General features: G+C 43.3%; 1 protein-coding gene across 2 annotated transcripts in view; it reads left to right on the top strand.

Moving 5' to 3' along the window:
* Window positions 1–8333, top strand: part of LOC116945262 (bone morphogenetic protein 7-like) — a 113462-nt gene extending 105129 nt beyond the window's left edge. The window contains exons 7-8 of one of the 2 annotated variants that reach the window (XR_012942640.1): window positions 650–6573; window positions 6741–8333. Coding sequence is in view for 1 of the 2 variants with exons in the window: in XM_032959630.2 (XP_032815521.2) it covers window positions 650–799 (150 nt within the window). In the remaining variant the exon portion in view is untranslated. Of the gene's footprint in view, window positions 1–649 lie in introns of both variants that reach the window. The other variant, XM_032959630.2, reaches the window with a different exon arrangement.
* Window positions 8334–27496: the final 19163 nt, after the last annotated feature.

Below are 27496 nucleotides of genomic sequence, written 5' to 3'. Positions count from 1 at the left end.
CATGAATCCTCGTAAAAAAAGGTTTCAGTTTCGTTGCCAGAAAAAAGGGGAAAAACCCCTATTATTACTCACAGCTCTTCCAAGACGTCTGGCCAGCGTGGAAGCGTAGGGCAAATCTAGAGGGGCTCCTTAGAGCAGGGGTCTCCAACCCCCGGGGCCGTGGACCGGTACCGGTCCGTGGCCTGTTAGGAACCAGGCCGCACAGCAGCAGGAGGTGAGAGCGGCGAGTCCGCGCGTGGCCCAACCCCCATGATTTTATTATTTACCACTTCCGTCCGCGCCTCTTTCCCGCACCGCGCACTCGTCTCAGTCACAGTGTTGGTAAGCCCACAAGCTCTAACCCCCTAGTAGCCACAATGAGTAAGCCCACAAGCTCTAACCCCCTAGTAGCCACAACGAGTGAAAACACAAACGTCGCTGGAGAGCTTCTTTGAAAAGGGGGAAAGACCCAATGATGAACCCCCCCCAACCCTCCCCGGTCCGTGAAAAAAATTGTCTTCCACGAAACCGGTCCTTGGTGCCAAAAAGTTTGGGGACCGCTGCCCAAAGAGCATCTTATAGTGGAGGCCATTCCTCCAGCAGTGGCATGAGCAAGCAAGTGCAGGGCTGCGCCTTTAACTTTTTGTTAAAAAAAATATCTCGATTGCAGGTTCACCGAATGAAGCCCGAGGCCGTGCCCATGCCCTGCTGTGCCCCCACCAAGCTCAGCGCCATCTCCATCCTCTACTTCGACAACAACTCGAACGTGATCCTCAAGAAGTACCGCAACATGGTGGTGCGCTCGTGCGGCTGCCACTGACCTCTGACCTCCGGGCGGTTCCCTCCCTGGCCGCTCGCGTCGCAAGGACCGCGGTTTCAGCCATCGCGGTACGAGCCCGACGCTGCTGGCGCGTCGTCGAGATAAACTAAAACTAAAAGATATTCTTGTGATATGAATCTCTGCAGTCACGAAGGCTTTAAATCAAAATTTTAAACTAAACAATTTTTTTTATCACTTTTTTTTTATTTTAGCAGGTAAGGCCCACCGAGCTATAGAGCTCTTATTCAGAATCAGAATACTTATTTATACTGGAGGGAATACGATGAGCTATGAAGCTCTTTTTTCACAGATGTCCAAGAGAGGCAGGTCAGAACATTACAACAACAAACAAATACAAAGCACGATAGGAGTGCAAAGTATAGGAAAGGTAAAGAAATCGCTTAGAAGTATATACAACTAAAACTAAACTATTTTTTTTTATCTTAGCTCTATTTCAGACCTGGCCACACATGATAGCTCAACGAAGTGGCTCATCACGTGGAAATGTATAGCAGCCAAATACTCTAAGTGCACGTCGATTATAAATGGGGAGGGGAAAACCGGAGGACCCGGAGAAAAATCCACACGACCACGGGGAAAACAGGCAAACTCCAAATATGCATGCGTCGTCAGGGTCGGGATCGAACCCACGACCTCCTGCATACCGGGTGAGGTAGTTAACATCTCGCCACCGTGGCACCCGATAACTTCGTCCAAACAACGTCCCCAATTAAAATCACCGGCAGGCGAAAGCATCTCGACATGTTGAGATTCGGTGTATGCGCCCCAAGGCACCATATAAACATTACAACTGTGTGTGGAACTGTGGGTAAAGAAAAAAAATTCAATCAATTGACACCAGCACCTACCCTTGAGAATGATGTTCAAGAGATTTTTATTTTATTTTTTTATATATTTTGGTCATTCCCCATGGAAAATTACCTGGCGTTTTATGGAATCAGAACTGTTGAGTCGCTATTAAAACTGTCGCGCCTTTGAGCACTCTGACCAGAGAGGGGCATCTGGTGGCCCGTTAGAACAGCGTTGTGTGTGTTTGGTCCGTCGTAGGCCACCGTGTAGCAGTAGCCTCTCTGACACATCATCCCTCATACCAATACCGGGGAACAGTGACACAGCTCAGAGTGCATTCCCTTCTGTGCCTTATGATGCAGCCATAGCTTACGGGAACTTTCCGATCCAGTACGAGCACTTCCATGTTACAGAGTTCAATCGGGGAGGACAAAAATATTTCAGGATGAGATTTGAAAGGGTTATACGACTATTATGCATTTTTAGACGTATTATTATTTGTAAGCCCCATCTCCATAACAATGGTATGAAGTTGGGGGTAAATATGTTAGGACTGGGTTTATCCAATCTCCAGTCCCCACCACAAACCACGGTGGGTCTTTCCACATTTTACCAATTTCCTCAGTTAAAATACAAAGGGGTTACGCACTTAAAGCAAATTAAGACACAGATCTTGTGTGTACATATGTGTGCGTCACGTTGTAGTGCACCAGTTGGCGCACTGGGGCCAGGCTTGATTCCCGCTCACAGCCAACATCAGTGACGATTACCTGAACCGGTTCTGGGCCTCCCCTAGGTCGACTTAGCCTTAAATACGTACCTGGTGCAGTGTGCAAACATCAGCACTGGGGAGACAAAGGGGGCCGGGATTGGCGTTGGCCACCCACCCATCAGTGTGTCCGTGCTGGCCTTCATAGGTACTTGCTTACAGCACTTGCCCCAGCGGTCTGTTCAATACGAAACGGGGGGGGGGGGGGCGTTCTTTGTCACGTGTGGCAGACGCTGACTCAAATTAATATGAATTCTAATTTGAGTCGGCACTTTGTCACTGGGGACGCGTTTGCATGCTACGACTTAATTAGTATTCCAACACGGGACAATGGGAACAGTACGGCGATGTAACATTACGGGGCGAGAGGAAGTTGGATTGTAAAATCTTGTGTCATGGGATCTATAATGTGTGTCATCCTGTACCTTTCATATCTCATTCAAAATGATTTTTTTAAAATCTATTATCATAAAGGTAGAAATCAATGAATTCGAAAACATTTAAAAGAACATGAATTGTGAGTTCGTGTTTGCGACGGTAATGGAATATTGTAGAAAAGTAAAATGAAACCACGCAAAATTTCAGTGTAATAAATTATTAACTCAAGACCCTACTGCCCCAGCATAATAAATATTGTATGTCGATTCTCCCTTTGATAGCGATAAGCTGTGTTGATAGTCCTATGACAGGTGGCAGTGTAAACATTTAAAATATAACCCGAGACACTTAAGTATCCGTGACGCACGTTTAGTAGATTTTTTTTTTACAATTGATCAATTAAAAACAAAAGCATATCAGAAAAGGAAGGATAAGGTGAGGCTGACAATAAACAACGTATTTTGACGTAGACATGCTGAATGTGAGTGCAATTGTGTAATGTAACAAGTATTTAACCACAGGAGTCAATTGGAGATGTAGGCCAATTTTCTCAAACAGGAGAAAGATCGACCCATAACCATTAATATAATTCCTAACTTTCCACAGGACATAAACCTACTTATTCTTTCGGAAAAGTCACGTAGGTAGAAAAAAATTATTATAAAAAAATAAAGTGAATAAAAATAATAAAAATATATTTTTCTTTTATTATTCTTATTTTAAAATGAAAATATTTTTTTTATTATTTCTATTCACTGTATTTATTATTATTTTTATCTACGTGACTTTACCGAAATAAAGAGAATATGAATTCCTGCAGTCAGGAAAGTTTTAAGTATAAAAATAAACCTACTTGTTGTACTGCCCTGCAGGAAGCTGTCTCAAGTACAGCGAGGGAAAAAAGTATTTGATCCCCTGCTGATTTTGTACGTTTGCCCACTGACAAAGAAATGATCAGTCAGTAATTTTAATGGTAGGTTTATTTGAACAGTGAGAGACAGAATAACAACAACAAAATCCAGAAAAATGCATGTGAAAAATGTTATAAATTGATTTGCATTTTAATGAGGGAAATAAGTATTTGATCCCCTCTCAATCAGAAAGATTTCTGGCTCCCAGGTGTCTTTTATACAGGTATCGAGCTGAGATTACGAGCACACTCTTAAAGGGAGTGCTCCTAATCTCAGCTTGTTACCTGTATAAAAGACACCTGTCCACAGAAGCAATCAATCAATCAGATTCCAAACTCTCCACCATGACCAAGACCAAAGAACTCTCCAAGGATGTCAGGGACAAGATTGTAGACCTACACAAGGCTGGAATGGGCTACAAGACCATTGACAAGCAGCTTGGTGAGAAGGTGACAACAGTTGGTGCGATTATTTGCAAATGGAAGAAACACAAAAGAACTGTCAATCTCCCTCGGCCTGAGCCTCCATGCAAGATCTCACCTCGTGGAGTTGCAATGATCATGAGAACGGTGAGGAATCAGCCCATAACTACACGGGAAGATCTTGTCAATGATCTCAAGGCAGCTGAGACCATAGTCACCAAGAAAACAATTGGTAACACACTACGCCGTGAAGGACTGAAATCCTGCAGCGCCCGCAAGGTCCCCCTGCTCAAAAAAGCACATATACATGCCCGTCTGAAGTTTGCCAATGAACATCTGAATAATTCAGAGGACAACTGGGTGAAAGTGTTGTGGTCATATGAGACCAAAATGGAGCTCTTTGGCATCAACTCAACTCGCTGTGTTTGGAGGAGGAGGAATGCTGCCTATGACCCCAAGAACACCATCCCCACCGTCAAACATGGAGGTGGAAACATTATGCTTTGGAGGTGTTCTTCTGCTAAGGGGACAGGACAACTTCACCGCAACAAAGGGACGATGGACGGGGCCATGTAACGTCAAATCTTGGGTGAGAACCTCCTTCCCTCTGCCAGGGCATTGAAAATGGGTCGTGGATGGGTATTCCAGCATGGCAATGACCCAAAACACATGGCCAAGGCAGCAAAGGAGTGGCTCAAGAAGAAGCACATTAAGGTCCTGGAGTGGCCTAGCCAGTCTCCAGACCTTAATCCCATAGAAAACCTGTGGAGGGAGCTGAAGGTTCGAGTTGCCAAACGTCAGCCTCGAAACCTTCATGACTTGGAGAAGATCTGCAAAGAGAAGTGGGACAAAATCCCTCCTGAGATGTGTGCAAGCCTGGTGGCCAACTACAAGAAACGTCTGACCTCTGTGATTGCCAACAAGGGTTGTGCCACCAAGTACTAAGTCATGTTTTCAGAGGGGTCAAATACTTATTTCCATCATTAAAATGCAAATCAATTTATAACATTTTTGACATGCGTTTTTCTGGATTTTGTTATTGTTATTCTGTCTCTCACTGTTCAAATAAACCTACTATGAAAATTATAGACTGATCATTTCTTTGTCAGTGGGCAAACGTACAAAATCAGCAGGGGATCAAATACTTTTTTCCCTCACTGTACATGTTGTTCCATCTCTTTGTTCCATCTCTTTGTGAACTATCAACGTAACCCCCCAGTCACTGGGTTGAAGACGTGTTTTGTCGGTGTTGTTCTGGCACTGAAATACACGATGTGTAACTGAATCCAGTAATTCATTATTGAGAATCCACTATCAACTACTGTCTGTGCATCTGCGCTTATGAGGAATGGTCATGCAAGCTTTTAGTGGGGAGCGGTAGTGTAGCGGTTAGCGCGCTGCGCTACGAACCTGGCGACCCGAGTTCGATTCCCGCTCACGGCCAACACCAGTGACGATTATCTGAACCGGTCCTGGGCCTCCCCTAGGTCGACTCAGCCACAAATGAGTACCTGGTGCAGTGTGTAAACATTGCCACTCGGGAGACAAAGGCGGCCGGGCGTGGTGTTAGCCACCCACCCCCTCGTGTGCCGTGCCGGCCTTCATAGGTGCTCGCTAACAGAACTTGCCCCAACAGTCTGTTAAGGCTGGACGGGGGGATCTTTGTCTTTATATGAGGAATGGTCGTACAAGCTTTCAGAATCGAGACCCTTTAATGAGGACCATCTCAATGTTAGGATTTGTTGTAGCTCTGTCTTGGTGTCCTGCGTTGTGCATTAAACACAGCAGCACATTGTTATAAGTAAACACAAGGGTACAGCCCTGCAATTGCTTTGGTTATGCCATTGCTGGAGGAAGGGCCTCCACTCGAGAAGGTTCTCGAAAGCCTGCCTGCAGTCGTGACGGGAAAAACCGCTTGACGATGGCACGTCCAGTCTGGCGATCCACTCGGTGGCTTTCCAAGACGCCAAGTGGAGGCATAAAGCGCCTCCCGTAGCTACAGACCCCAGTGGGCAGGTCGGCGCTATGCGCTCCGCGGTGTGGGAGTCATGGTCGCGCTTGGGGCTGACATCTCTGTACGGCGCGGAAGGAGTTCGCCGTGCATAAATACATCTTCCACTCTCGTGAAGGTGGCTCTAGTCCGGGTTCGCTTTGAGCGCTGCGTGCATGGTCTTCGAGGGAGGTCGTTTGCCATGGACTTCCGGTGCTGGGTCAGTGACGAGCCGTTAGTTTCTCTTTGCCGCATGTGTCTCACGAGTTCGTCCATGTGGATATTGGGTTCGTGCCCGAAGAGTGCGTTGGGCCAGACATCTTGGAGGAAGTGGAAGTGCCCACGGTTTACCCCATCACACGAGCGAGCTGCCGAACGACTAACTGTGGTGAACCTGCTGGGTGGACAAAGGTTGAGAGGGATCCAATGAACTTAGACCGTCGTTTCAACTGTCTCTTAGAGTTCTGATCGAAGCGGTGACCTCTGATTGCAAGGTTGAGAGGGATCCAATGAACTTAGACCGTCGTTTAAAGTGTCTTTTAGAGTTCTGATCGAAGCAGTGACCTCTGATTGCAAGGTGGAGAGGGATCCAATGAACTTAGACCGTCGTTTCAACTGTCTCTTAAGAGTTCTGATCGAAGCGGTGACCTCTGATTGCAAGTCCACCGTGCCAATCATCATTGCACAACGGAAGCATCCTGTTATAATTAACTGTATAAAAATACACACACATAGGCCTTCATGCATACTCTTAGTATACCATTCTTAAAAATTTGACGGGCCCTCATGTTTATATATGTGCATCACAGCGATTATAAAAGTGTATATTAAAGCAATGGAAATGTATGTTGCGTGTGTGTACATATACTGTTTATATTACACACAGGTTATTCGAGGCAATAATAACCTTTCATTCACATCTGTATCTGTTAGCATATGCGTGCTGCCTAGGAGCGGGGCCAGTGTTTGGGCCATGTTGTTTGCTAAGCTGTAAACCTGTCACCATTACGATTAAACACAAGCCTCGACTTTGTTGCCAATTTTCAGAAAATCTCTCTTACACGCGATCATTGGGGCCCATATCACAGTACAACGACGCATTACCGACTCACTGATGACCGACGTATAGACAGATATATGTGAAGAGGGTTCGGATATTTGAACATGTGTAGAAAATGACGGTTACACAGTGTGTATGGGCGGTTCATCGGTCAGGTTTGGATAAAACGACCTTGCACTGTGTTTGGCTTCTATGGGATTTATGTGATAGATTTTTTTTCAATTAAAAACTGTAGATTGACAAATGAGTATGAAAAAGACAATTACAGGAGAACTCTTATTTAGCGGTCCTATTATCCGCGACTCCGACTATCCACGGCACCTGTAGGGTACGAGAAAACCCCTATTATCCGTGACCCTATTTCTTTCTGTTCTACGCAGTTTTACCCACAATGCACAGCAACGCAGTTTTCCTAAAACTTGCGATTTATTCCGCGGATAAGTTGTGAAGCAGTTTAATCCGTATTATTCATCGGGGTTAACAATGATGAGAAGATAATATGACCTGCCGCGCTATTGGTCGCCCATATCACCGCGCATAAGAGGAGTTCTGTATTTCTCAAGCAGAGATCCAATTGTGTTGAACATTATTTGGTTTGCCCCGAATGTTACGTTAATGCCCTGTGGCACTTCTGTGAAAAAAACCCCCATTAACATCACGTTTCTAATGCATGTTCATTAAAGGTTTCACCCGTTAAAAATGCTACATAATTGGTGAGAAATGTAACGACAGTACAGAATACTGTACCCCATATGATTTCTTTAAAGAGTTGCCAAATGAAACACATTTATTAAAATATTTTAACTTTTTGGTTCAATAAAGGTTTTTCATTTTTTTAAACTGTACACTTGCCCTATATAAATATATGTAATGGTTTTAGATTTAATATAACAAAAAGAGAGAAAATAACATTATATGCTGCTATAGTGTTCCTGTATGCTAGAGCTTTTTGGTTGCTAAGCAATCATCGTCATTTGTTTTATTCAACTATGTAACTACACTGTGTATGTTATTTTCTAAGTACATCGTTGTGTATATACAGTCACTTCCTAATTTATAATTTATTTCAGCCTTGTCATATTTGTAGGCAATAACAGTATATTTTTGGTACCCAATAATCTATGCACATCTGAACTACAGTTGTTATTTTCAAATTTCCACATCGGATTGAAGTCATTAAAATGTCACCAATAATTGCGCTTTTTTTCCGTTTCATATGTTCATCGGTCAGTCACAACATCGGTCCGTGTGTAACTGCGTGAGGGAGCTCGTGTGCCTGCTGCTGTGTGTGTGTGTGTGCACGTGGGGACTCGTTGGCTGCTGGAACACACAATTTAGGGAACTCGGGGTTCAGTTTCTGCATCCGCAATTACGATTGCACTGCGGTGCCAGCGGCGTCGTCGTCATCCCCCCCCCCCCCCCCAAAGTCACTTGGTCAACTCAGCCAAAAAGCCTCAAGAGCGAACCCTTGGAACGCAGTGGGGCTATAGGGGGATCAAATGGATCACGATGCGCTGCTGACGACTCCATCACCCATCAGGTGTCTTCTCATCGCAGGTGTTTGCCAAAGAGCAACTATGCATGGCGGTACAAATTGAAAACACATCGGAGAGAAGCTATGCAGTACAGCCCAACTGTGGTAACCTACGCACAGGAGAGCCCCTCTCGCCCTATTACCCACGACTCCTCTCATCCACGGCAGCTATAGGGTCCGCGAAAATTCCTATCATCCGCGTTTGTCCGTAACTTTACTCGCAATGCATTTCAAAATGGCTTCTGTTAACGCTCGCAATTTTTCCGCGGATAAGAGGAGTCGCGCGGCAAATACGTCCTATTATCCGCAGGTTATCCGCAAAATTTTACCTCGCGGATAAGAGGAGTAAAACAGCGGATAACCCCCGTGGATAAAAGGATCCACGATATTGGTCCCAAATATCACCGCGGATAAGAGCTCTCGTGTAGTACCACATTATCAGGATTAATAAGATGCACCTCTTCCCACTGTCTCATCATCCGCTTGGGTGTGTGAGAAGTATCTTCGTATGCCTTTAATTGACACCTTGCACAAGTTTGGGGTACATCTTAATTAATTATGGGATGTCTTATAATCCAAATAATTCGGTAACACTGCCCATTTGTATATATTGAGCAAGTGTGACGAGTTGGTGTATGTACTTTTAAAGAGGCCGGCCAGATTAGTGAACACTTTTTATCGTCGTGTGCTTCTCATTCCGTGCTTTAATGCCCAATTATTTGCAAGTCCCTTGCTCTCGATCTGCTCAATATAGAAGGGCCACAATAAATCAGAACAGTGTCGTTTAAATATTTAACATAAAAGCACCCCTCCAAACAATCTCTTGCTTGACATTGTTATTCAGGAAACACTATTCTCCGTTTCCCACTCTGATGGCATTTAAAATGTCCACCAAACAGGAAAGTCATAACCCATGAGGACATTTGAAACATGATATTCTGCGAGGTAAACTGTTTAAAAGCAAGTTATTTAACGCTTAAAAATCCAGCGCAACACAAATGCACTGTAATAATGTCCACCTTCTTGTGTGTGTGCGTGGCATGACTGTTTTTGAGTTCACGAAGGAGTTGTTTGTGCTTTTGCATGGGCCTTGCCTCGGGTCTTGTAATTCAGGCTGTCTTTTGCAGCTGTTTGTCAGGTGTCATTTGTGTCAAGGAGTCTCGGCACAATTAACGTGGCCTAATTTCTGGTTTTCACTACACGGGAGTTTTATCATTTATGTTGGGACAAAAAGAAAGCTAAACTATTAAAAAAATATGCAAAAAAAAATGTATAAGCAAGATGGAATTTCGACTCATGTTCAATTTATGATGCATAATAAACATTGTTAATATAGTAATTCAATGTTTTTCAAAACATAGAATGGTATACAAAGAACTCATTTTAAGTAGAATATACAATCATCGGATAAATTTAGTGTTCCCATTAGATACTAGGAGAACTTTAGACATTGTTAAAAACAAGACATGCAAAGTTATCGTATGACTCCAATGTAATGCACGTTACGCCTTACGATGTACTTTTCTGTGAACATTATTTAAGCATAAAAAAACAAAGACTGTTTAGGAGTGAGACGATTGAAAAGTGGTGATGGGAGGGAGTCTTGAAAATTGGAGGAATAAACAACATAAAACGCAACAGCGCCGATGCAATGCAAACAGCTCCGAAAAAGATCACAAAACGTCCCTGATAAAAAAAAACACGCGAACCACTACTGACCAGATGTTAGTATTGTTGAGTTCGTAGAGATTTTGTGCAATGACGTTACGAATTGCTCTCTCACAATGGAGATTAAAGGGCTGTCTGTAAGGATGTGTTTACTGATAAAGAGAGCCCCAGATTATTATTTTTTTGGTACATCGCTGTTGCTGGGCACAGGCCCAAAGGCCCGGTAATGCAAAGTGACCAGCAACAAACAGAACGATTAAAATTGTAACAGATAAGAGTTACAGCAGAACTAATTTTATCCGCTGCGATAGTGCGGGACCAACATCACCGATCCAATAATCTATGGGGTTGGCCGTGATTTTACTCCTTTTTATGAGCGGGGTAAAAAATTCGCTAAATCGCCTAATGATGCTGGATGTAATTGCCAGCGAAACGTCACTTTACTCAAATTTAAATGTTGTGATTCGAAGTAGCAACTAATTGGCACGATTTGTTTGCGTGACAAACCTTGCTGATTGGCTCTGTCGGGAGATGGCGGGTTAACGACACATTTATATTTACACGATCTAAACCAAAACAACCTTCATTATGAATAATATTGGTCGCGAAAGGCTACGTGTCAAACAAAATAAAATTGCAGACAATCCACGGACAATAGGGTGCATTTGCTGCGGGACTCTTATCCTGGAAAAAACAAACTCACACATCGTAGGAATCATAATCTTTATTCATCCTGAAGAAATCCGATAAGCAATGAAGCTCTTTTTCACAGATGTCCATAAATAGCACCAAGGATGATAATAGGAGTTTGTACAGACCATAAAAGCTGCTACGGACAATAGGAGTCGTGGGTAATAGGGCTGTGGATAAGAGGAGTTCGTAAAATGTTTATTGAACTGAGCAAGTTTGTAAGAACTGAAGAAAATAAACGATGCAAGGGAATTTCATTCCATTCTTTGTCTGCCACTCATTCACCCTTCTCGACCGTCAAGCCATATCTCCTTCTTGCAACGTGTCCTTCCCAAGCCCACTTACTTTGCCTTGCGGTTTGCAAATATTTTTGACCAGCATATGTCCTCTAATGTACGCGTTTCTCTTCCGTCTCTTAATGTAAATTCCAAGCATGCATCTGTCAATGCTTCTTTGCGCACTTTAGTGTTTAAATTTTTTTGTTAAAGGCTCTGTTCTGAAACGTCTAATAGCAGGCAGTGACCATTGATTAAACACTTTCTTCTTGGAGTCCATCAGTATGTTACTTCAAATTACCATGAAGAGGCACACATGGAGTTGATAACATATGCAGGTTAATGACATCGTTAAGAAAGCGTGCTTGGACAGGACACGTGGAGAGAAAGGACGACGGACGATCGTCAAAAATACTAACGGAGTGGCTGCCAAGGAATGCATCACGTTTGAGAGCACATCCATGGAGGAGATGCTATGTGTAGGTGCTCAGTGGGGAGTGGGGGTGTAGCGCGGTCGGCGCGCTGCGCTACGAACCCGGCGACCCGAGTTCGATTCCCGCTCACGGCCACCACCGGTGACGATTATCTGAACCGGGTCCTGAGCCTCCCCTAGGTCAACTCAGCCTCAAATGAGTACCTGGTGTGCTGTGGAAACATCGCTCACTGGGGGGGGACAAAGGCGGTCGGGCGTGGTGTCGGCCACCCACCCCCTCGTGTGCCGTGCATTTGCTCCAACAGTCTGTTACTGGTTATACGGGGGGCGGGATCCTTGTTTTGTTTATTACCTCTCATAATCGTGAGAGGTGACGGCAGCTTGGAGAGGAGGCTTTAATCCAGCAGCGGATAGACCACGGCCGATGACGACGATGATGACCGTGCGGTGTTTATAATGCCCCTTCATTTACAATATGAATGGATGCGTGACCAAGGTTAAAATGTGCCGATGAAATGATCGCGACGGCGACATCTCCTCGCCGCCCCGTGCCTCTGACCGCCGAGAAAAGTCTCGCGTGCCTTATCCCACGGAGCCGGTTTTCGGTGGAAAGGCCACTCGTGAGACCAAGGCCCTCAGAGACCCACAGGCCTTGCCCCCTATTTAAAAAAGGCACATCATCCAGGTCAGGAAGAAGACACTCACCGCATCCGCGTAGCACATTCCCCAGGACCCCAAAACTATGTTAATGACCCCCTTCCTGATTATGGCTCTGCCCCCAAAAACTGTAATCAAATCCGCTTTGTTTGCTCGGGCGAAACGCAAACCTCGCAACTACGATTCCCACGAATGACAAGCGCAGGCAGGCCCATCTATCGCCACAATGTTGGTCGCTGTTCATAAGCCACTTTTAATCGTTTTGAAGATTTTTTTGTCTTTTTTTAAGGGCTCAATGTCATCATTCCTGGCTCATCTGAACACGAGAAGGATGCCATGAATGGAAGCAAAAGAGCGATTCTCAGCAGTGCGAGCTTTGTGAAAAATAGCTTCAGAACTCATCGGATTCCTCCCGTATAAATACAGATTCTGATTCCGTGTGCGGACAAAATTTAATGAGAAGCGATGTTTCTTTTTCCCTCTGTTTACTTTGGAAGACAACCAGGTACAAAGAGAGAGTGGATATGCTAAAGGCTGTGTTAATAATGAGCCTCCAAGGTCATTCAAATTATGTATTTATGATTCCCTTCGGAGTAAAAAAAAACTAACTTATTTTGGCTACATTTTAATGGGAGGAAAAGCAGCCAGATAAATTTTGCTGCCTCATTTACATAATTACAGCACAATTATACAAAATCGTTTGGAATAAAGGTAGCACATGTGCGGATGTGTCTTTCAAACTTTTATAGTTAAAAATGTACATGTTCCTGAATGCTAATAACTACCATATCCTTAGGTAATTGCAGCATCATAAAAGCAATATATTTCCCTTTTTTAAACGAGAAGGTAACGCAGTTAAACTCGGCGAGAATGAAATAATCATAGTACAGTTCATGAATCACTAGTACACGTAGTTTTACCGATCCTAGCCTCACGCATATCAGGCTCTGCACAGTCTGCCCTGATTATACAGCACTTGCTATACTCCCTGCCGCTTGCTATTTTTACATCAAGACCAAAAGATATCGCATTCTACGCATTTCAATATACTCCGTAGAAACAGTGAGTCAAACTTTGCATGCGGCCAACGTACTGAACATATGCAGTAACATAATGAATTCATTACGGGTCTATTTTATCAAGCAAGAGCCATTGAGATAAAAGAACATTTCCTTTGCACGGTAGGCCTGGCTCTAATGGCATAACAACATCAACACTGGCTTCAACAGAATAAACAGGAGAGTCGAATCAATCTCACTCACGCGACATCACAGCATAACACGTGGACAGCCCGGAGCAGAAGGTGCGTACTACACCAGTTTAATTTTAAAATAAAATTGTATTCATGAAGCCATCGCTTTATTCAAATCAGTGCCAAAAAAGAAAGTGACTAATCAAATAAAAAATGTTTAGCCATTGACGGAAAGTGCACAATGTATGCTTTTCATAACGGTCGCTTGTATAGGGAAGACTTGGAACGTTGTGCAGAAAGCAACTTAGAGAGTTCCTAAAGCCAGAAAAAAACCAGACGATCAAACTTTTAGTTATTTTACCAGGTAAGACCCCACTGAGCTGCATCGTTATTGTTCAGAAGCGACCTGGCCACAAATGATAGTCCAACGAAGTGGCTTACCACGTGGAAAATGAGAGCAACCGAACACTCAAAACGCATGTTTCTAAATGAGGAGGGAAAACCAGAGGACTCGGAGAAAAGTCCACGCGACCACGGGGAGAGAGAAAATGCAAACTCAAAATGTACAGACGTCAGGCTCGTGATCGAGCCCACGACCTCCTGTAGAACAGGAGAGGTAATTAACACATATTCTAGATTTAAAGCTTTCGTGACTGCAAGGATCCATACTCTTTGGTTCTATTCGGTAAAGTCACGTAGGTAAAAAATAAAACAACAAAAATCACGACGTTTCGGCCACAACACAAGCGGCCTTCATCAGGTGAAGGGATCAGGCTGTCTCGAGGACAGCGCTGGAGTGAAGCACAGCCACGCTCAGACCGCGACCTTTAAGCTGTGTGCGGTCTGAGCGTGGCTGTGTTTCACTCCAGCGCTGTCCTCGAGACAGCCTGATCCCTTCACCTGATGAAGGCCGCTTGTGTTGTGGCCGAAACGTCGTGATTTTTGTTGTTTTATGTTTTTACCTACGTGACTTTACCGAATAGAACCAAAGAGTATAATTGACACCTAGCCACCACGGTGCACCATTCTGTACTGCTTAAATGTGTACTGCTTGTACTGCAATCTCTTGGCAACATCTCACTCAGCACGGTGGGTTTGGCCATTGACAAGTGCGTGTGTGATCCCCTAACCCTTTCTCCCCTAAAGTGCTGGATGGCAGTCGTGTGCCATAGCGCCTGACTAATTTACTAAGAGAGGAATGTTTGTGACCACTCTCGTGCAATAGCCCTAGCTTGTAAGTGACATTGCAGGTGTTATTCATGCTCCGTTTCGAGTGGGGAGGCGCTGCCTTAATAAAGCCCCGTGGTTTTACTAAGTAGCACTGATATTTACACCACTGACATCTTTCATTGGCTCCGTTGGCAGAATCCTAACACAGGAAGCTCGTCTACCGAGCTGCCCGTTTTAACAAAGTATTCATTCTTTAAATTACCCCCCCCCCCCCATCCACATTGTAATAATCTTTAATGATTTTCACGTTAAAACTTACTCTCCCAGATTTCCCTTGCAAAAAGAGGTACTCTATTCTCATAATTATGAGACGGGCTCGCATTCGCCCCTTTCTATGAAGGCAGACATTGAGATTGATCTTATAATCTGGTAGTTATGCATGTGACCAGTTTTGGACAGCTTTATTGAGTTTTGGGGGTGCGTCTTACGTTCCATAGCATCATATAAGCAGGTAATATGTATAAAGAGGCCCTTACTGAGTGAAATGGTGGGAACATAGACTGCATTTTATATTGCTCCAGCAACAAATCATGCAAACTATTGTAGACGATCGGAGATACGCAAGCTTAAGAAATTCACTGCAAACAAAATGTTGAGTTGTGTTACCAGTACTTTTGCGGATGATAACCATAACTTACGGTTAGTAGAAGTCACCAAACGTGACCTTAAACAGTGACCTGCAGATCCATTCAGAGTATGGGGGTCACTCTGAGTGGTCCCTAAACCCTAAGATGGCCCTGTGTATATGCATAAATCTACATTTAAAGATTTAGTGGCTACTGCTGAACGTTTGTTATGCTAAACATTTGCTTGGATGTTCTTAACGTGATGTTAAGCATATAGACTGCTTGTCGGGACATTACATTGCATGTTAACAATGCATGCTTTACATCTTAACAAATGTTTTAAAAGGGACAGGCAATGTAAACCGCTTGCTAGAATTTTAAACCGGAGAATATGTCTAAAGCGGGCCTTTACTTTTCCCCTGTATGGAATGTGGTCTGAGCCGACGTGAAAACATCTCTTGGCTATTCCTAGAAAATAAAAATGTATTTACCAAAGATGGAGTCGTCAAGCATACTCTGGGCCTAAACTGACATCCAGATAATTGCGTGCCAGTTATTATTTCAAGTGATACTCCTTTGGTGGGTCTTGTATGAGACCAGCCAAAGTCCATATGTATGGACTTAATTTTACTCTGCATAGCATCAATCTAACTCGACTGAAGTTTTAACAAAAGTGCTTTTAAAGATAGGCAGAGCAAATTGGCAAGCATGAACGAGATATATTACTCACAGAATAAGAATGTTATTGAAAATGCCATTGTGTCAACATTTGGCTACAGAGCACGGATTTAAAAAAAAAAACTTGCATTTCACTTTGGGCAAGCTAAACTTCTTGCATGTCACCGTGTACACAGAGACCAATGTTGTCCTATGCACGCTGTCTTTTTTTTTTTAAAAAGGACCTCTGGTCATGACTCTAATGTTCTGGGTTTGTTTATTTTGGGTATTTCCGCCGAGGAAGTGGGTTTGAGTGTCTGTCTTTTTTTAAGTGGGGACCCTTTCCCTGGGATCTGGCTTCACAGAGATAAAAGACATCTCGGGTTTAGCTGAGCGGATATGTCATTGTGAGGCCACTCAAAATGGCATGATTAATACGGCTTGTTCTCAGGGTCAGATCTTTCTCGTTTTAATTCTCCCCGCTGTTTTGAAACAAGAGCCTTATTAAGAAGAAGTTTATAAAATCCCACCCCCCCAGTTACCAGTAAGCACATTTACATTTAAAAGCTATCGCCTAGACCGCCAGAGGGTACTACAACCACTTGGCTGTGGGCTGGGTACACATACCTCAAAATTACGCTTGGAGAAGGGGGCCTTCGAAGCCGTTCGTACAAGCCCCAAACAACCGTCCACATTGACTCCACGAAAGCATGGCTCTCTGTAGCTTCTATGTCGAAAAGCTCGAGTATTTATCTGCGGTACATAAAATGATAAAATGAGCGCCGCTGGGTGTAGAAAGGAAGTGAGCAGGGTTGGGTGTCGAGTGGGGAAGACAAAAAAAAACCGTGGCCCCTGCCCAAAAAAGAATGTGTGGTACCCTCCAGTGGAACAGGACCGCGAATACAGACGATTGATCACTACCGCAATAGCCATTTAACCGGCAAGGAACATGCTGAGTTTGTCTACAAAGGCACTTGGAGAAATATTTGGAATTTGTTTCATTCCAAGTGTAATAATTAATCGAATAATCGATTATAATCAATCCTCAAGCTCAGGATACGGGCAATCGAATTATGTACGCGCAAAAAAAACCGTAGGATTGCCAACTGTCTGGGTTTGACCTGGACTGTTTGGGAAATGGGTGGCAGAGATTGCTTTGTACTGAGATCTGGCATCGGTTTTACTTTAAACTGTATGACCATAGTGTACTGTACAGTTTTGATAGATCCAAGGCTTACTGACAAATATGTCCGGGTGTGATGGTGGCACCGCAAGGCTCAAACAATGGGTCAATGCAGGAGGCCGGCTACCAAAATAACAAGGGACATTTTTTTTTTAATTCGCAATGCACTGTGGTGAATACGAGACGGTGGTCCTTCACGAATAACGCCAAGAAGTCGTTAGAGAGCCGCATGCCGCTCCGCAGCCGCGGGTTGCCGACCCCTGGGTTAATGTGACCTTTGCTGCCACTAGAGGCTTGCTCTACACTCACAACGATAGAAACGCGGTCGATTACTGAATCAGATTGGGACCCCGAATCGTGACGACTCATCGGTTCGTGATGGGGAAAAGGGGAATTGTTACAGACTTCACCTTGAACTCAAAAAACAATGTCTACAAAATTTCACATCCATTAACCATTGACCTCAAAAAAGTAATTAAAAAAGGCTAATTGATCTCCTGTAAATCTACAACGGAATAACACAACATTCTCAAACTTCATATCACAAAACGTATTCAATACCTACTCTCAACCACTGGCAGGAGGCTCAGATGACTGTATCTAAAGTAGACAGATAATGTAGTCATTAATCCCCCCACCCCCATTCCCCCATTTCGGCCCAAGAAGGGCTCACAAGTGATGCCATCACATCTACCCCTCTATTTAAGGAACTAAACAGTAGGATTTCTCCACAAATCTGTCTGTCCCGCCTGATGAAGCTGGTTGTAATTACTGATGAAACGCCGTACTCAGATTGTAAATGTTGTGGCTTGGCTCTCCAACACACCGGTGCGCTATACGAGCAACGAATTGGCCACGTTCTGTTCACGCGACAAACCTTAAAAATTGGCCGTGTTGGGTGATGGCGGGTTTAACGACACACTTTTATATGTACACGATCTAACCCAACAAATAAAACTGTACTATGGAGAGAATATTGTTATTTGGCACCTCATTGTATGGAAGGTGGCATTACATTACTGTAAGGGGGTTTAAACTGAACACTTTTGCCTGCCGTCGGAGGCATCTTACGAAAAACCCTTCTTGATGAGATTTCACAGAGAGTCAAATAAATTAACAGGATGTTTACAAGTGTGCACTGTCCGCTTAATACTGTACAAAAAAATAAAGACTCGACACATGCGTCGTCAAGACTGTGGCCGCGAAAGGAAAAAAAGTGTCTAATAGGTGATGTTTCGGGCAATGGCCGTTCATCAGGGCACATAGATCTAGAGGCCGGAGAGACGGGCACTTCGTGCACCCGATGAATCATCACCTGTTAAATACTTTTCCGTCTACACGGCCACCGTGTTCAGTGATGAAGGTGTTGAGTATTGTTGCTGTTGTTGTTGTTGCTATTTGTACCAACGCAGCATTGCCACCAAATAATTTGTTCAATACGGTATTATACAGGCGCTTCAACATTCGTCATTTATTGTAAGTAAAGAGTGACTTTTATATTCACGTTTTGGTATTTGTTATCACTGTTCACAGCATTCCTTGCCCTTGGTTATATTGCAAGGTTTATAGTCGGATAAGATGGATTATAATTGTAGTAAAATTGTTGAAGAAAAACGGCGGGTGTATTTGTTGAAAAAATGATGACTATATATTGTGACAATGTAAAGTGTATGTAGATAAAACAAACCCAAATCGCATTAACTTATATAGTATTGTCTACGCTGCATGTTACACACGTATAGCATAAAATATGTGTAGAATCGTATACCATACATTAGTAACAATCAAAAATAAAAATAGCATCGTGCACCCTCGCACTGCATAATGTTGAGAACTGAATGCAATATTTAAATTATAATGCTACGTGTGTTTTCTTGAAAACTGTTTCAAATGTTAAAGTTCAAAAGAAATAAGTATTATTTAGAATTGCCTTTTTATAAACTTGTTGCATTGATCTGTACATTTACCACGAGGTTGTATTTTCTTATTTAATTGTGAGTTTACTCCCAAACGTCCTTTTAGAGAGAGTGCAATGTAACCTTATGTGTTTAGACGCTTTTTTATATATATATTTTCCAGAATTTTTAGATCAGCAGAATTTTTCAGATCACAGACAACGTTTTATTTTGAATCCACTGTATTAAAGGACATTTTAAATCAAGGTTTCTATAAATATCCACATATATGTTGTTCACGTCCTAACCAAAACTGAATATAACTTTCAAGGGAGTCTGAGGGGAGTCCAATTGGGGAAGTAGTAGAATTTAGAGGGAGCCACACCCATATGGTGTCCAATAAGAAAAGAGTTTCGGATTAAAACATATTCAGGTTTCACATTTTCAAGGATATGCTCTGATATTTTTCCGATTTTAACGTTTCATATTTTATTGTGTCTTCATGCTCACAAAAGTTACTCCACCTGACAGATTTTGGCAGGAAAAGTACAAAGCTGGCATGACATAAGAGACGTAATTATACTTTTAGATCAATCCAAAACCCAAAACAAATTCAAGGGTCATCTGACATTTTTGTGTCTTTGAAAAATAAAAATCCGGATTCATTTGAAAATTGGGAACACATCCCTAATATATACAGTGTATGTTATCCTACGTAGATATATACAGGGCCTTATTGCAAGGCACCTTATTCTAAGGCACTTTATAGCAATTATATAATTATACATCAGATGATAGTGATATCATCGGCCAATCTATGCACATGGTAATTTCCATGGTAAGAGAACGAGTGTAGGACACAGAGTCTAATAATCACATTTAACACATCCACGCAAATTTACACACGAGGTTGGTGTGATGCATGGAGAGCACATTTCATTGCCACGTCCGATGTGGCCGATTCCCCCCCCCCCCCCCCACTGCGATTCTGTAACCGTAGAATAGTTCACATCAGGACCGCCCATAGGGGGGGTGCAAAGTGACAATTTTTAATGGGCCACACACAAAAGAGGGCTCCACAAAGGGCCCTGGTTTGTTGTTGTTGTTGTAGCTAATAAATAGCGGGGCCCCCACGTTGCATTCTGCTCTGGGTCTCCAGCCCCGGGCCTCCAGTAATCTCTGGGCGACCCTGATTAACACCATTCATAAGATATCACACATCACAATTGCAAGGTTGAAAGTCTCTCGAAATCAATACTCTCTCAAACCCAATGATTAAACGCATACATGTTGGCAAAACACAGGCTTAGATTTGACAATCTCAAAGTCAAACGTAACAACTAAGTATAATAGCATGTTATTAAATTCCCAAGTTTTCGAATGACATTCAATATGATGCCATGACTTGACAAGCCAAGGGTAATGAATTTCACATTCTCAATAACGAAAAGGACGAATGTATATTTTTCAGAAATTGTATATATTTATATATTTTTATATAAATTATAAAATTACTCTCATTTCGTTAGTCCATTCCTATGGGCCACTGCACAATTCCCCGATGGCTATTAAAGTTGAACATTTGGCTAACAAGAGGAAGGTCACATGAAGTAGGAGGGTACAGGCGAGGGCAGATGGGTGGATGAAGAGCCGTGCGCATAAAGAGGGGACAGTGAGCGTACACTTGGCAAGACTTTGAAAGAGAAGGACAAGGGCAATAGAGGGAAGAAGAACAAGACTTGTGAGAAGTTTTCAAATCCATCGCAGCACCCAAAGAGGCTCGAGTGAAATCGGCGGACGTGATCGTTTGAACTGCGAGCCGGCACTTTCCGACGTGCACGGCATAGTAGCCGTAATACCTGTGGAGTGAAAATGCTCGCTTGGCTTAAGGACCCGGCGAGCTTGACTTACCCCGTCCCCACAATGGACTTCTAAAGCGATTGCTAAACCTGGATTTTGTAGCCGCTTTTCACGGCTTCTGATGAAGCCGCTCGCCGGCACAAAAGCTGTGTCAGTCACCGCCTTCCTCCATTACGCTCTCCCGAAGCGCTTTTCCCACTGGTTTTTGCTTACCAGCCATGGGAAAATGAGTATAAGGTTGCACTTTCTCTCTGTACTCCCTCAACTTGTGTCTTTCACTGCCAAATTTTGGAGTCGTCAGTCTTCTCACTTCATCCCTCGCACAAGCCCTGCTGCCCCGGAAAAAAAAAAAAATGTGCGCTCGCTACGCTTCTCTTTGCTCCGTCACCGAAAATAAATATACGTGTAATTTTATTTTGTTAAATGGCACAGAAACGATGGGTCTGGGGCTATCCTGTTCGTTGTGTAGGTGCATTGCCTGCCATCCACACTACCTCAAAAGGCTTCCATGGACTTACAGAGCTTGGCTAATGCCAACTTTTTGATCAGTGTAATTTAATCGGGAGTGAACATTTATTTGAAACCAAGGACTTACAGAAAGCAAGTCAAACGGATTCATTAAATGTACCCAGAATTAAACACCAATTTTCACCAAAGTGCACAACCTCACTACACATGTGGGGTTTTGTGATCATGACAAACGTTTTCATGTTTTTTTTTTCTGGGAAGGCTTTTTTTTTTAAAAAAAGACATTTTTGTCTTTCCCAAGCAAATGTATTTCAATTGTTCGATCGGCATCGTGTCAGGAGATGAAGAGACGTCCAATCCAAACCCTCTGAGAGCAAGGCATCACACTTTGGTAGAGTTAGGCCCACTGAAAGAGATACCACAGAACCACTCCTGAGATCGCTTCCAATGACCTCTCATTCAGACTAAGGGTTGTGCGTTTTCCCATGTGCCCTGTTATTGTCAAACCGAATTTTTGTTATTCTAAGAGAGCTGGATTTCTTTAAAAACTAAGTAAAAAAAACCCATCCGAATATGCTGGGGTTTTTGTGTGAATTATTTGTTGTGATCATGCTGAGACTATCGAGTCTGACGACCCAAGTGTAGCGCCTTGATGGGTGGCTGGCTCAATTGGAACCCTGAATCTCAGGAGTGTCAGATTGAACAAAGTTTGTACTTAAAAAGAGGCATGTAAAAAAAACAGAATTCAAATACTCTTGGCTCTCGCTAAGTACCTGACTGGTGTTAGTGTCCCTCTCCAGTACAGCTCCTCAGGTATTCATCGGAAGAAAGCCTCTTCACGACGTACATCAATGCCGTGCCACCTCGAAAAAGTGAACAATGACTATCCAACCAAAAATGCAATGTCATAAGAAATGCTTCAAAATGTTTCACTTTTGATGTTTATATATTTAGTTGTAGCAATTACTTTGTAGGTGCGTAACAAAAGTCAACGGGCTTTTTAGCCGCGGACTCTTGGGGCAAGTTATGTCAGCCGAGCACCTTTCGAGGCTTGAACCATGGAGGATCATAGTGTAGTGGATCGATTCATTACAAAAAAAAACCGGTGTGTGTGAGCGATTATCAAAGCTCTCATGGCACATGAGAAGATTGTTGCGGCCTCGTCACCTATGTCCCCCCCCCCCCCACCGCGCAGAGCTGATGGAACTCGTCTAAAGCTATTATCGATTCACGTCCCACACCTCCGATTAGCACGGTTGGCTACGTATTCAACATACACACGCACCTACAGCAAAGTCGACCTTGCAGAAGGCCAGGACAGGTTCGGAAACCATTTGCCACAGATATTATCCACTGCCAAGGAATTCAGTCACTGTGAAAAGGGCTCACAGCACATTGAGCCAACGACTATGGTGACGATGCCATCATGCCCCTAACATACTCCTCGACGCATACACGCACACACACACAGGATACTACATTCTACTATTATTGACCCTGGGCTGTCACGGAGACACAAACAAGCATGAATTAACTTTAACAAGTTACATTACGCAGCGGTCTGACATGCGGAGTGGTAAATTATTTGAAATGGGTTAGCAATACAGCTGTCGGTGTAAATTACGCTTTAATATTGCAAGAGCACTGCACTGTTTACATTGACCCAAAAAACCTTGTAAATACTTCTTGTTAACAGGTCTCCGATAAATTATGTGCGTACGCATTGGCTACAGCGTGGCTGCTTCTTGATGTACTCTGATTTGCTCCGCTGGATTCTTTACACAAATGCTGACTGTTTTGTTTAAGCCACAGACAATAGTTGAAGGCATTAGATGTTGGGCTTTGTTGTTAAATAGCATATCGATATATTTACAAGCATCGTACATCTAAATTGTAATGTGCACTAAGTCAAGCTGAATGGTGTACTGCACTATAAATTGTTGGGCTAAACATCCAAATATAGGATCACAGAGCTCGGGAAACTGTTGGTGCCGAGTCTGACTACCTACCCATATTGTGGTTTCCCGTGCCTCTGAATCGTTCTCTCTCTCCGAGAGTGAATGATAACTGAGTGCGTTACACATTCCACATTACAAATAAACCAGACGACCTGAGTTGGATTCCTGGCCGAAATTAACATCAGTGGCAAGTGATATCTGAACTGATTCTGGGCCTCCCCCTTCGACCAACCTGCAACCTAAAGTATGGACAAACAACAAGAACGACTTGCACAGAGTGGATTGAAATAAACATCCAGCAGTGGATTTAATTTAAACTATAATACACAGCCCAGCTATCACGCAGAACAAACTTAACCTTTAATAATTATCAGCCTGAGTGGGTAATTGGATTCTTATTGGGGTAGCTCAACGCTTGACACGACATTTTTACTAAACATTTTAGTAATCGTGTAACACGATTACTAAAATGCTTGGCATAACTACACGCCTAATGCATTCCATGAGTCCAGGCAATTAATCATGTGCACTCGAGACTTATCCCTCAATGGTTAAAAATAGTTTGTCTTTATCCTGGGAAAGCACACACACACGCAAGCACCTCAAACGGTTGCATTGCAGAGCACATTCACGGCGGCAAAGCAAATTGCTTTCTTTTATCATGGGGCACACTGGCTATATTTTAACGTCCATTTGTAGTGCCTCCTGTTTACTCACTTGTATTTTCTTGTACCGACGCAAAACAACTTCAAATACTTCAAGGGGGGGGGACATCAAAAACATTTGTTTAGCTTTCAACAAAGTTCCCTGACCCTTCTGTGGACTGGCGCTTACTCGAGGCCACGGATTCATCGTGTAACCATTGACGAGCAGCACCCTTGTCGATGTCGTAGCTGAGAATTAGGACCACAGTGTGAATAGAGATCGCCAGTTCCTCATTAATTCAAGCGAGACTGACTCTGCTGATGAGACACTGAATGTTGAAACCGGTCCAGAGTTGTTGCTTGTCTTGAAAAAAAAAATATGCAAAAATGTATGCCTCTCGCAGAAGGCCGTGCGACTGAAGCGTTGTGTAAGTGTATATATATTAGACAATGTGGAAGTGGATATGTGAAGGATGGGTATTGTCTGCTTATTTATTTTGTAGAGCAGTGTAAATTTATAGCCGTTTCCCATGCTGGTCGTCCTTGTAAATGCCGAACGGGTGAAGACTTGAGGGTGCCTGCATGGTGGATAGGGCAGCCCACTCCACCTGAATTGTGCAATGGACTCTGGAGTGTGATACGTTGAACTTCTTGCGCGCTGTACGCAGCAAAACCGCGCTAATCGGAGGTGCGTGGGATGGACAACAAACTAAGCGCAAAAAGCAGTTGGCAAGAAATCAGTTTTATATCTCGATTTAGAAGTGCACAGCTCCAACAGCTTCCTAATATCGGACGGAAGAGCGTTCCAGACGGCCGCAGAGGCGCATCTGTGGCCGTCTTTGTTCGATGGCGTAGCCAAAAGCCACCGCTGCGAAGATGAGCGGAGTTCGCGTGGTGGTTTCTGCTGCTTGACGAGATCAGCAAGGTTTTGTGGTTCACTTTTGGGCAAGCACTTCTGCGTGTAATGAGTTCGACCTCGTACTCATGGCTTTGTCAGGCCCGTGAGTTGTCCCTGTCGTTGAGGTCTGGCATTGTGTTGGAGGACGATTTCTGCAATTTGAAACACGCGCCGTGACTTGGCAAGTAATTTCGTTTATATTCTCATGAATTGATGTGTAAAATGTTGCGGTTCAACGTGAAATTGTTGAGCTAAAAAGCAGAAGGCATTGCTTTTCAGGATAAAAAATGTAATGCAATGCGTGTATGTTGAACTTCTTTCGTACCGTACGTAACCAAACGTGGTAATCGAAGGTGGCGGGGGAAAGACAACAAACCAAACACAAAAAGTAAAATGCAAGAAAACAAAGCAACTGTATTAAATAACAAAAACACATTCGTCAATACAACTGTGGCCTTAAAATTAAAACTATATGTTAAATTTCGATTTAACGCATTCGTGACTGCAAGGATTCATCTTCTTTGGTTCTTTCGGTAAAGTCACCACGTAGAATGAGAATAAAATAATAAAATAACACAATAAAATTCTCACGACGTTTCGGCCACAACGCAAGCGGCCGTCATTGAAGCTCTGTCGTCCCGACAGGTCTGTACCTTTCACCTGAAGACGGCCGCTTGCGTTGTGGCCGAAACGTCGTGAGAATTTAATTGTATTATTTTATTCTCATTCTACGTGACTTTACCGAAAGAACCAAAGAAGATAAAACTATATGATCGGCGACATTGTAGGCAATAGCCCTTGTTCGTATTACATACATAACTGAGTATTTTCGTTATTTATATACCACTGTCAATGCAGCATCACCAAATACGTCATTGTATTAAGTAGTGTATGTCACTATAGAGATTTTACAAAAGTGGAGCGGACCTGGATGAGCTCACTGCAAAATTAAAGCATTATAAATGGCACAGAACACACTCATATATTACTCTGTAAGGACATGAGTGATTAAAGCCTATTTCTGGGCACTGCCCAAGGAAAGACTACATTCAGGGAGGCTGAAATATGTTGATTGTGCTATATTTATATCCTGCGCAGCTGTCTGGCAGAAAATGTAACCAAATCACACCTCGAGGGGTAATTGCTTACAGCTTGAATAGGATCAATAACGCATAGCTTACTAAACGTATAGGTGCGATGGAAAACATGGCAAATAGCGTGACCAGTGGGCCCCGTAATAAACAACGGCACGAAGCAACAGTCCTCAATCGGCCACATGCCGCAGGTACTAGATGCACCAAAATGATGGTGTCGGGACGTATAATGTGAAGTACGTTTGAGCGTCAATGCGGACGTCGCTGATCCAACAGTTGAAGCAACGGGGCACGAGCCTCAAATCCCTCCACCGCACTCCCACCCCCGGCAGTGGGACAATGGGGTATAGAGCACAGTCGATCGGCGGCGTCGCGTGTGATGGGGTAAAGTGTGGGTACATCCACCTCTCCAGGGTGTCTGGCAAGCGTGGAAGAGTAAGGCAAGACATCCTCCAGAGGGGTTCTCAAGAGTTCCCTCCAGTGGAGGCCCGTCCATCAGCAGCGGTATGAACAAGCAATTGCAGGGCCGCACCTGTACATTTTACCAGACGTAATACAGGTAGTATTGGTATTTGTATCTATATATGCTGTATGTCTGTGCTGTATAGTGTGTGGTGGGTATATTTATTGCATGGTATGTATGGGACAAACGTATCAGCAATGTACCAAATCTGCCCGGTCTCTTATAAGCGGGTCACGTTATATAAAGTGCAAAAAAGTACAATGTACGTCACCGAGTCAGACACCACCACCTCTATCAGATGTCGAAGGAAAATCGTATGCTACCCTCTAGTGGCAAGTCTCGATTATCTGTTTTTTTTTGTTTCACTCGGACACCACAAAAACGATATGAGCAAGATGTAACATCTTGCATTGCGCTCATTGGAATAGGTGGGAGCACTTGAATGTCAACACATGCTACATAGATCATTATAAAGCCAGTGGAGTAATTGTATTGAGGTCTCTAGAGAAATATAAGCTTGTGCCCTTAAGAGTAAAAAAAATAATGTGGATGAAGGGGACATTCGTGAAACTTCAGAATATCAGAATATGTATTTATACTGGAGAAATCCGATGAGCTATAAAGCTCTTTTCCACAGATGTCCAGTAGTTTTCCCCAGATGTCCAGTAGACCAGTAAACTTGAAGAAGCATTAGCCCATCGAAGGGTGAAAAACGTCAATTCTCCTGGACTAGACGAAATAACTGTGGACGCCATGCCCATCTGGAGGGACCAGCTGTTAAAATGTAAACCTACATATAAATACAATATAGTACCTCAAGCATGGACTGATGTCAAAATCATTCTGCTCTTTAAAAAAAAACGAGAACTGGAGATAAAATTGCATTGGAGAATTACAGACCTATTACTATACTATTACATGTATCTAAAATGCTCGTGAAGGTCATAGGGAACTGCAAAATGGATTTAGAAAAGGTTTGTCTAGCGTTGGTC

The sequence above is a fragment of the Petromyzon marinus genome, chromosome 23 (genome assembly GCF_048934315.1).
Source record: "Petromyzon marinus isolate PM22_M1 ecotype Great Lakes invasive population chromosome 23, UKy_Petmar_22M1.pri1.0, whole genome shotgun sequence".
Classification (NCBI taxonomy): Eukaryota; Metazoa; Chordata; class Hyperoartia; order Petromyzontiformes; family Petromyzontidae; genus Petromyzon; species Petromyzon marinus.
This window is presented reverse-complemented; position numbering and strand designations above follow the sequence as displayed.